This window comes from Cucumis melo, chromosome 8 (assembly GCF_025177605.1).
Source record: "Cucumis melo cultivar AY chromosome 8, USDA_Cmelo_AY_1.0, whole genome shotgun sequence".
NCBI classification, from domain to species: domain Eukaryota; kingdom Viridiplantae; phylum Streptophyta; class Magnoliopsida; order Cucurbitales; family Cucurbitaceae; genus Cucumis; species Cucumis melo.
This window is the reverse complement of record NC_066864.1, coordinates 4,571,757-4,583,177: the sequence shown is the minus strand read 5'-3', so window position 1 is coordinate 4,583,177 and position 11,421 is coordinate 4,571,757. Positions and strand designations below refer to the sequence as shown.

General features: G+C 31.9%; 1 protein-coding gene across 1 annotated transcript; it reads left to right on the top strand.

Annotated features, from left to right (window-relative positions):
• Window positions 1–2,222: 2,222 nt before the first annotated feature.
• Window positions 2,223–6,190, top strand: LOC103485340 (leucine-rich repeat receptor-like serine/threonine-protein kinase BAM1). The gene is made up of 2 exons (XM_008442891.2): window positions 2,223–5,086; window positions 5,462–6,190. Exons 1-2 carry the CDS (start codon window positions 2,494–2,496, stop codon window positions 5,926–5,928), a joined length of 3,060 nt encoding a protein of 1,019 aa, XP_008441113.2. The 5' UTR covers window positions 2,223–2,493; the 3' UTR covers window positions 5,929–6,190.
• The last annotated feature ends 5,231 nt before the right edge of the window (window positions 6,191–11,421 follow it).

Sequence of the window (11,421 nt, the reverse complement as noted above, 5' to 3'; positions counted from 1 at the left end):
TATGTTTTTGGTTCAAATTTGGATCTTTATGTTTTCAAAAGTTTCAAAACCAACATCTCCGCTTTAGAAACTTTTCTATTTTTGAGTACACACATTCTCTTGCTTTGTTTTTTAAACCATCCTAAAGAAATAGTAATAATTCATATAATTATCTTTCCTCACATCATATTTTATATGATTATCTTTTTAAAATATATGTTTTTTAAGATGGATGATGTGATTTTTCTTGTAAATTAATGAAAGAATGAAAACGGTAAATATCAATTTATAGAAATACTAAATTAATAATTGTATCAATTTAAACATTATATTTTCATAAACGTATTCAATTTATACCTTCTTTCAAATTTCATTTAATCAAATATTGTGTAACATCTCTAATTTAAGTCAATTAAATTTCTAAACTTTTGTTCATCAATCAATTTAGACCCCAGTCACCGTAAATGCTTTTGATAATTATGTGTGCATTACTTCTAACTTGTGTAGACTTCTTCCCACGTTGGTTTTACAAAACGAACTATTAAAATAAATGTGTGATGGTTTTCATGAAAAATTTAATATGATTTATTTGTGGATGCTTAGAGGTTTAATTAATATAATTATAAGCTTCATATGATATATTTTTCAAGCAAAATATAATAAAGGGCGTAAAATGATAAGGATCTAAATTGAAAAAATTATTAGTTCGAAATTTAAATTAATACGACCTCTACAATTTAAGAAAATAAATTAAAAAAAATTATTTAAGTACATTTTGAGCTAGATTAAAATTTTTTTAAAAGGGAATAATATAGAACAACAAAAAACAATTACCAAATCTCGAATATCACAATTCATAAGCACCGATTAGGAGTATAGATGGTTTGAGTTTAGAATATTTTTTTAGACTAACCACCATCTTTAGGTCGATTAAATTGATAACCCAAATAACCTAAATAAGATATTCAACCAAATTCAATTGTTGAGTTATTTATTTGTTTTTTTTATTAACTTTAAACATTTAAATTTGTAAACAACACGTTTTAATAACTAAAATTTCATAAAACTCAAATGTTAAATCTATCGATTACAAACTTTAGAAAAACAAAACTTCATAGTAATACAAATTAGAATATTTATAAGTTGTAATATATATTTTAATAATATTATAAATTCGGATTGAATTGACTCGATCCGGATTTTAAAAAATGTAACCTGAACCTAAACTTAATCTAAAATAAAAACTACCGACCCTTATCATTTAGGTTGAGATTGGATTGAATAGCTCAAATTATTTCGATTATTTAAACAAGTGAAAGGGGAGCTACATCAATTAAATAAGAGGAAGGCTCAGTAAAGTCCATAGGAGAAAACAAAACATTGAACCAAACAGATGTAGGGAGCAAGGTGCATTGTCAAATTAGAAGATCTATAGAACAAACACCCCATTAATAAGGTTTTTATTTTCTTTCTTTTTTGGGCGATTCAATGGATGAATGAAAGAGGTAAAGTGTGGATGCGTATTAATGAAAATATAATTAAGGGAAAATTAATGAAGGGGGGGAAAGAAACATAGAAGAAATGGGTAGAGGGAAATTAAGGTGGAAATTATATTAATGATTAAGAGTAATTTAATGCTTAACAACTATCCACTAAAAAGAATAATTAAAAATAATAATAATAATAAGATCTTCAACAACTCCACCAAATTTAACAATAAGATGGGGAAATATGCAAAATGCAAATACAGCAATTATTGCAAAAGTTAAAAGGAACTTCGTTTCTCTACGTCTAACCCTAATATAAACAGTAAAAACACTACATTGATTGCGGATTAAACATTAAAAGGTTTAATTTAAGTTAAAACAAAACACACCTAATATCTTATCCTACCCTAACTTTTTTTTCCCTTTGACTCAAATGAAATGAATAGGATTTTAAAATATTGAACACTTTAGTTACTTTCGTAAATGAATCAAATTTTTCTGTCCAATTATTATTATTATTATTATTATTATTATTATTATTATTGTTATTATTATTATAAGAATGTGAATGAGTAGGCATATCCTCCTAATATCAGACCTATCCTATTCAATCAAATAACATATAATTTTTAAGTATAGTAGTATTTAATGGCTTCTCTAGACCATGGAGCTACTAACAGATTAATATATATATATATATATATATATATATATATATATATATGTGGACACACACATTAAGATATGAAGTTTATTAAATTGTGTAAAGTGAGGAACTTTAAAATTTTGAAAAGAAAATTAGGAAAAGAAAAAAGAGAATTCAAATGTAAAATGTGCGACATGATTCACTTTATCGAGGTCCCCCCAAACCCACTTGTTCTTCTCATTCACCTCTACCTCCTTCTTCCTCTTCTTCTCCTCTTTTCCTCATTTCAAACTAACTCTGCATATTTGCAGAAATCGGCCATTGAACAACACCCCAACCTAATCCCTCATTTCTCATTCCATCCACAAACCCACTAACAAAATGCGTCTTCTTCTTCTCCTTCTCCTTTCTCTTCTCCAACTCCAACTCCACATTCATCATTCTCTTTCTGCTCGTGTTTCTGAGTACCGAGCCCTTCTCTCCCTCAAAACCTCCATTACCGCCGACCCCAAATCCTCACTTGCTTCCTGGAACGCCTCCACCAGTCATTGTACTTGGTTTGGGGTCACTTGCGATCTTCGTCGCCATGTCACTGCCCTAGATCTCACTGCTCTCGGTCTTTCCGGTTCCTTGTCCCCTGATGTTGCTTTTTTAAGATTTCTCACTAATCTTTCTCTCGCTGCCAATGAGTTTTCTGGTCCCATCCCGCCGGAGCTTTCTTCCATCTCTTCACTTCGGCTCCTTAACTTGTCTAATAATGTTTTCGATGGGTCGTTCCCTTCACGGTTTTCGCAGCTGCAGAATCTGCACGTTCTTGATTTGTATAACAACAATATGACTGGAGATTTCCCCATTGTAGTCACTGAAATGTCGAGCCTCCGTCATTTGCATTTGGGAGGAAATTTCTTTGCCGGACGGATCCCGCCGGAAGTGGGTCGGATGCAGTCTTTGGAGTACTTGGCGGTTTCTGGTAACGAACTTAGCGGTCCGATACCGCCGGAGCTTGGAAACCTTACCAACCTTCGTGAGCTTTACATTGGCTACTTCAACGCCTACGACGGCGGTCTTCCAGCTGAGATTGGGAATTTGTCACAGTTGGTACGGTTGGACGCTGCGAACTGTGGATTGTCTGGCCGGATTCCGCCGGAGCTTGGAAAGCTGCAGAATCTCGATACTTTGTTTCTACAAGTTAATGCTCTATCTGGGCCATTGACGCCGGAGATTGGACAGTTGAACAGTTTGAAATCGTTGGATTTGTCGAACAATATGCTTGTGGGTGAGATTCCCGTCTCCTTCGCCCAGTTGAAGAATTTGACGCTGTTGAATCTGTTTAGAAACAAGTTACATGGGGCGATTCCTTCCTTTATTGGCGACTTGCCGAAGCTGGAGGTCTTGCAGTTATGGGAGAATAATTTCACGGAAGCCATTCCACAGAACCTGGGGAAGAACGGAATGCTTCAGATATTGGACCTTTCTTCCAATAAACTGACTGGAACTCTTCCTCCCGACATGTGTTTCGGTAATCGGCTTCAAATTTTGATCGCATTGAGCAATTTCTTGTTTGGTCCAATCCCAGAGTCGTTAGGCAAATGCGCTTCCCTCAATCGTATTCGTATGGGGGAAAATTTTCTCAATGGATCCATTCCAAAGGGGCTTCTGAGTCTTCCCAAGCTCTCTCAGGTGGAGTTACAAGACAATTTTCTCTCCGGCGAGTTCCCAATAACCGATTCAATCTCATTGAATCTCGGCCAGATTAGTCTTTCCAACAACCGACTCACTGGGTCGATTCCGCCAACAATTGGCAACTTCTCCGGCGTCCAGAAACTGCTCCTCGACGGAAACAAGTTTTCCGGTCAAATCCCACCTGAGATTGGGCGGTTACAGCAACTTTCGAAGATAGATTTCAGCAGCAATATGCTATCGGGTCCAATCGCGCCGGAGATTAGCCAATGCAAGCTTCTAACCTTCGTCGATCTCAGCCGAAACCAGCTCTCGGGAGAAATTCCAAACGAGATTACCAGTATGAGGATATTGAATTATCTGAATCTCTCAAAAAACCATTTAGTCGGTGGAATCCCTGCTACCATAGCCAGCATGCAGAGTTTAACCTCCGTGGATTTCTCATACAACAACCTCTCCGGTTTAGTTCCGGGAACTGGGCAATTCAGTTACTTCAATTACACATCGTTTCTTGGAAATCCTGATCTCTGCGGCCCATATTTGGGACCATGCAAAGATGGGGTTGCCAATAGTAATTACCAACAACATGTGAAAGGCCCTCTCTCTGCTTCCCTCAAGCTCCTCCTTGTAATTGGTCTGCTTCTTTGCTCCATTGCATTTGCAGTTGCTGCCATCATCAAAGCTAGATCATTGAAGAGAGCCAGTGAGTCTCGGGCTTGGAAATTAACATCCTTTCAACGTTTAGATTTCACAGTTGATGATGTTCTTGATTGCTTGAAAGAAGATAACATTATTGGAAAAGGAGGGGCTGGAATTGTCTATAAAGGGGCCATGCCAAGTGGTGACCAGGTCGCCGTCAAAAGGCTGCCGGCGATGAGCCGGGGATCGTCTCATGATCATGGATTCAATGCTGAGATACAAACTCTTGGGAGGATTCGACATCGACATATTGTAAGACTATTGGGGTTCTGTTCAAACCATGAAACTAATCTTTTGATTTATGAGTTTATGCCTAATGGGAGCTTGGGGGAAGTTCTTCATGGCAAAAAAGGAGGTCACCTTCAGTGGGACACAAGGTATAAGATTGCTATTGAAGCTGCTAAAGGGCTTTGCTATCTTCACCATGATTGTTCGCCACTCATTGTTCACCGAGATGTTAAATCAAACAACATACTTCTTGACACTAATTTTGAAGCTCATGTTGCTGATTTTGGCCTCGCCAAGTTCTTACAGGATTCCGGCACTTCTGAGTGCATGTCTGCCATTGCTGGTTCTTATGGATATATAGCCCCAGGTATATGATTCCAACCTTGAATTTTTCTTCCTAAGACTTGCATTTTGAATCTTAACTCTTGTTTTGATGTGTTTTAGCTTTATTTTTCTTTGACTCGTATGTATGATCTTGAGTTTGTGAAGAATATTGCTTAGTTTTTGTGCCATGTTGTGAGAACATTAGTGGTTATCAGCTTTGCAAGTACATTTATGAATCATAGTGTTTCTGACTGCATCCTACTTCTAAGTGACAAATTTCTCTTCAATATTTAATCTATTATGAATTGCTTCCCACTTCAAGTCCAAAGTTGGATGATCAATGGTGTGAAAATTGTTGATTTTCTAGAAGCCAAAATTCTGCGATTCTGATTCTTGAGATTATGCTTATTTGTTTCAGAATATGCCTACACACTAAAAGTTGATGAGAAGAGTGACGTATATAGCTTTGGAGTTGTCCTATTGGAACTTGTCAGTGGAAGAAAACCCGTCGGAGAATTTGGGGATGGTGTCGACATAGTTCAATGGGTTAGAAAAATGACAGACTCAAACAAGGAAGAGGTAGTGAAAATCCTTGATCCAAGGCTCTCCTCCGTGCCACTCCACGAAGTGATGCACGTCTTCTACGTCGCAATGCTATGTGTCGAGGAACAGGCAGTGGAGCGCCCAACAATGCGGGAAGTGATCCAAATCCTATCGGAGATTCCACAGCCACCAAGTTCCAAACAAGGAGGAGATTCAACACTCCCCAACTCGTCACCACCCCCACCACCAACAGCTGCAGATTTAGACCTTCCAACAACAGGAACCAAGAACAAAAAAGAGCATCAGCAACAGCAACCGCCACCAGATCTTCTTAGCATTTGAACAACTTAGTTGGGGTTGGTAGTGTCTCTACTGTCTTTCGCAAGGTCCAAACAATTAAAGCTTTGGCTCTTGGACCTGCGATGTCGTTTATTTTTCTTTTGGGGGGATTAGGTTTGGCTTTTTTTAATGTTATGGTACTAATGTTCAAAAGTTCCTTTTTTCTTTTTTTTTTCTTTTCATGTACAGTTGACCAGTTGGGTTTATTGGGGGAGGGTATTTTCCTATGAGATTGTTCTTTTCTAATGTTGAAGCATTTCCACCATCTTCTTCTTTTCCTGACTGACTGAACCACTTTTGAATCTATTGGACAGTAAATTAAAAAGAAAAAGGCAGTATTTTTGTTTGCTTTTGGTTAAGGAAATTTGAAAATGAAAGGAAGAAAAAGAAAAAAGAGAGAGAGAAGTGTGTTTGAGCTGGATTTGGACCCTACATTTAAGGATTGCAACACATGCTATTGTATTGTAAATAATGCCAAATGACCAAGATATTGTGACTGTCTTTTCAATATTTATTTAAATTTAATGGTGTCTTGTTTTAGTTGTTGCTCTTTCATGTTCCTTTTCTTACACTCCATCTCACAAAAACAAAACAAAACAAAGGATTTTGCACATAATTCATGAACATTTCAAATCAAAGTAAGTTTTATTAGGTGTTTGGTCGCAATCAAATAACTCTATCACCTCATATAATAATAATAATAATAATAATAAGTTTTAGATTAAAATTTTTAAATTACAAATTTGATTCTTATAATATAACCGAAAGGATGGCAATATGCTTAAGCATGTTGGTAAAAAAGATATAGAGATAGGATTGAGTTAATGTGATTATGTTTTGTGATTAGATTAGAGGTTGGGATGTAATAATTGAGATAATTAATGGTTAATTGAAGAAAAGGGTGTGAGAGGAGGGGAAGTGGCAGTGTGGGGATACCAATTGAAATTTGGTAATTCTGTGGGGGCAAATTTACCAAATCTAAAGTACAACCAAAAATTCTCTAAACAAAGAAAATTTAAAACACAAAATGACAAAAACACCCACCCCCTTCCCTCTACCTTCTCTTTCAAACCATATTCAATTATCTCTCCTCTTCTTCTTTTGCTACTTAATTACTAACTCATTTTCTCTTCTTATTTCTGTTTTATTTAATACTATGCAATTCTCATATTTAATTCGAAAAAGTATATAGTTTATAATTTAACATTGCATAGTTTATTATTGTATAAGAAAAGTATTTTAAATAATCATAATTCATATAAAGATACTTATTTGTTAGCAACTCAAAAACTTTGGTTTATTAAAAGGAACAAAGGAATCTTGTCTGCCATTTTCAATAACTTTGGTTTACGCAAAAAAAAAAAAGTCACTATTCTCTCTCTCTCTAATTCCCACCACCTAAAATAAATCTAAAAACAAGCAACATATTAAGTGGAAACATAAATATGTATTCTTTTCAATAAAATAATTTTTATCTTTAACATTATATTTCTGGATGTAAATTTATTAAAATGTTTTTACCTGAATGTTGTTATGAAAATTTGGTTTTATTAATTTAAAAATTCACGTTCTAAACATGGGTAATTATTGTAAATGATAAATCTAATTTAGAGATTATAAATTGCTGTAGAATTAGTAGAAATTCACGTAAACTCGCTTTTCACACTTATGGATATAAAAAATAAATCAATAAAATTATTAAAAATATTTACTTAAATAAAAGTGTATCGATATCTATGATCCATAAAATTTGAAATTTTGGTATATTTTGAAAACAATCCTTTAAAGACTTTAGTTTTCTTTCAATGGTAGAGGTAAATTGTTGGGAGATTTCGTAGGTGAGAAATAAATATCGATCGAATCTACCACATTTCTTTGCATATTTCACTCTAGCTAGGTAAAAGAAATATCAACTTGAAGACAAAACACAAAAGAATAATTAAAGGGACGGTAAAAATAATTTATCCAAAAAATTATATAAAAAACTTAGGACCATTCAAAAGTTGAAAGAACGTAATATTAACTAAAACAGTCTATCTACTAGGGTCCAGGGGGTGTCATCAAACACAATAATACACAAAAACATAACACTCAATTTCAAAAGAGATCATAATGTAGGCTCATTTTCTTATACTGGGAGATATGCTTTTAAAATTGGTAGATACAAACCACAATCAATCAAAACCAAACTTAGAAAATGGAGAGATTGTACCCAAAAAGTAGTAAATAAAAAGGAAATCCTATTAAATTCAATTTTGATTGGTTTTTGAAATTGGGAGTCCCCCACTTGATTAGGAAAATAAGGAAATAAGAATCTCCAAAAGCAAGTTTTGAATGAAGTTTATGGAAAATATATATAATACTATAAGAAAGAAAATGGCCTTAAAATGACAAACAACTTTTGGACACAATTCAAACAAAAACACCATCAATATGGTTCAAAATCCTGCCTTTATTATTATTATTATCATTTGCCCAATACCCAACAAAATCTTCTCTCTTTAATTTTATATTATAATTTCTTCAACATTTTTTTTAAAAATCCTATTTGTCCTTTTATCTTCTTATATCTTTTTTGATCATTCAACTCTTAAAAATATTTTAATCTAAAAACTAATTTTGTTTTTTCCAAAACTCAAATCTCTTACCTCCACTGCCTACTCTTTACTATTTTCTTTCTTCAAGTTGAATAATAAAAATACACAAATTTAAATGAAATTAACATGTTAGTGTTAAAATACATGACAAGGTAAATTAAAAGAAAATCAATTTATCGTATAATTAAAAATTAAAATAGAAGCGAAAGAAAACAAAGTTTATAAATTAAAATAAGATATAAACGTTTTTTTCCCTTATAATCTGTATGTTGAGTTCACAGAGTACTTTAGTTACTTTTGTTATCCTCATTTATTTGTTATTTTTCTAAAAGTGGCATAAAGCAGTTTTATTATTATTTATTTTCGGAAAGAGCAACACAAATTTATGCATTTTTTGATTTGGTTTTGATGGCCTCGAAAATAGCATTAGAAAATTAAAAGGGGAAAAGATTGGTTTTCCATTTTCTTTTTCTTTTTTCTTTTTCCATTGTTTTTAGAATAATTGAAGTGATTGTTGAATACGAAGCGAAACTCACATGGGTGCGAGGTGTCACGTTGCCATCTCATTATTTCAATGCCCTAACATTAAATGCCCTAAACCCTAAATTGGAATTCAATTCTGGGACTTCTTCAATATACAAACTTCCACTTTATATCTATATATTTTACCTTACAATAGTGTTAAAAACTCATATATATATATATATATATATATATATATATATATATTATAAAAACTAGCTAATCCTAAACAAAATATTAATTAATTGCCATCAAATCATTAGACAGGAAAAAGTAATTAATTAGAAAATAAGATGACTAATTAAACATATATTATTGATAAAAAAAGCGTATCCAATGTTTGTTTTGATAAAATCTTTGTATGTTAAGAGATCTTAGTTGGCATGATTTCAACATATATTATTGAAATTCCTTACATGTAATGGAGATTTTGAGGAGTACATACCAATTATTTTATTAGTGAACTTGAAACCACAAAATTTTATCAAAACAAACATAAATGGATTATATATGTGATTTAGAAAATAAAAATTGGGTATAAATAATAAATAAACCCTTGTGTAGTATATATATATATATGGGTATAGGTTAGGTTAAGCTTGGTTAAAATCATGGGTATGGAATATTTAATTTGTCATAGGATGCTCTTTCAACTATGCTATTCATTCAAGCTTATCAATTAATTCCATGTAATTTTGGATTAATATAATTTTTTTTCTCTTTGAGTCAAAAGTAAAAAACATGGAGACTATATATATATATATATATATTCTTGAAAATGAAATATTTGTTGGTTTCATGTTATTATCAAAGGAGAATGGGCAATCAAAACATGAAAGTGAAAGACAGATGAAACCACATTTTTATTTCCAACAAAAAAAAAAAGGAATAAATTCATTTAATTTAGCTAGTAAAATTCTGTATTAAACAGTATCATATTATTTGATTTTACGTACGTACACTGTTTAATATTGATTGATGTTGATTTTATCCCTATTTTATTTCGTCTTTTTATTTTAATATAATGTTTCTTTTTTCTATTATTCTCATGCCCAAATTTCACTTTTTAAAAATAGTTCTGTGAACAAACAAATGTGTTGCTTTTTTTTCCTCCTGAAGTTTGATTTAAGATTCCAAAAGTGGGCTTATCAAACTATTAAATTTAGAATAGTAAATTTTGGGATCTATTAAAGTTTTTTTTAGAAAAATTTGAAAAAAAAATTAGGACATACAAATAGATTTAAAATAATAATAACATATTTAAAAAAAATAAGAAAATATTAAAACTATAAAATTCATCAATTCTCTACTGTACAAATGAATTAGTCTTTTTTTTTTTTTTTTTTGTTATTCATTAATAATTCTCCTTCCAAATAAGATAAATGTGAATTTAAATTTTGATTCTAATAAAATTTTGTCTTAAAACTTATAATTTAGCCTTTTCAATTTATTTTTCCTTAAATCAAAGAGTTTTATTTTTGATGAACTAAGTAATTAAAAGGAAAAGGTTATGTAAAAGCAAATTATGGAAGAGAGAAATGGGTGTTCATTATATGCTGTCCCTTTTGAAAAAAGAAGAAAGGATAATTATTGAACCTTGAAAGAACTTTTTCCCTCTAAATTTGACTTAACAGCATCAATGTATTGACATATCAATTAAAAATAAATTAAAGCATAAAGTTTTAAGATGAATTAATACCATAATTTATAAAGTTATATGAGCCAGCAGCCATGATGGAAATTGTAACAAAAAGGGGCCTACAGTGGTCTAAATCATAAGGAGAAATAAATCAAATAATTAAAATCCCTCAAAAAAAGAAAAGAGAGGAATGATTTATAATATTATGCATGTGTGTTGTATGCAGCATCATGATTGAATTTGATGGATGAAAGGGGAGCTTAAGACATGAATGGAAACATTAACAAATGGCTACTATTTTCCTTTAATTATGTTCATCATTTCTCTTCGACCTTTTTCCTTTCTTTTAATTAATTCATTTGTTTTTCTTATCTTACAATTATTAAAAATGTCTATTCTATATCTCCTTTGTTACCACGTTATGCGCTTTGCATTTAATATTAAGTCAACTGACACAATTTAGTTCATTTAAAGTATTGCTCATTAATTCATATTCTCTATCTTATTTAATTGTGTTGCAAAATTTAACAAGGTGGCAATGGATTTACTAAAATTTTTATTTCATAGTTGATTGGGTAGGTAAAAGTATAATATTGAAATTGCAAAACGAAATATCATGATTTTAAATGAGTCTCTTAGCTCTAGTAATAAAAATAGTTATGTCTTGAAAAACGTTGAACAACTCATGCTACTTCCCTACTATATCACTTCTTTGACTAACATTTATTTCATACTGGC

Excerpts from the sequence above, each read along its gene's own strand:
- LOC103485340 (XM_008442891.2), top strand. The coding sequence starts at position 2,494 with ATGCGTCTTCTTCTTCTCCTTCTCCTTTCTCTTCTCCAACTCCAACTC. Across the intron at positions 5,087-5,461 it reads TTATGGATATATAGCCCCAG|AATATGCCTACACACTAAAA; the intron begins GTATATGATTCC and ends TATTTGTTTCAG.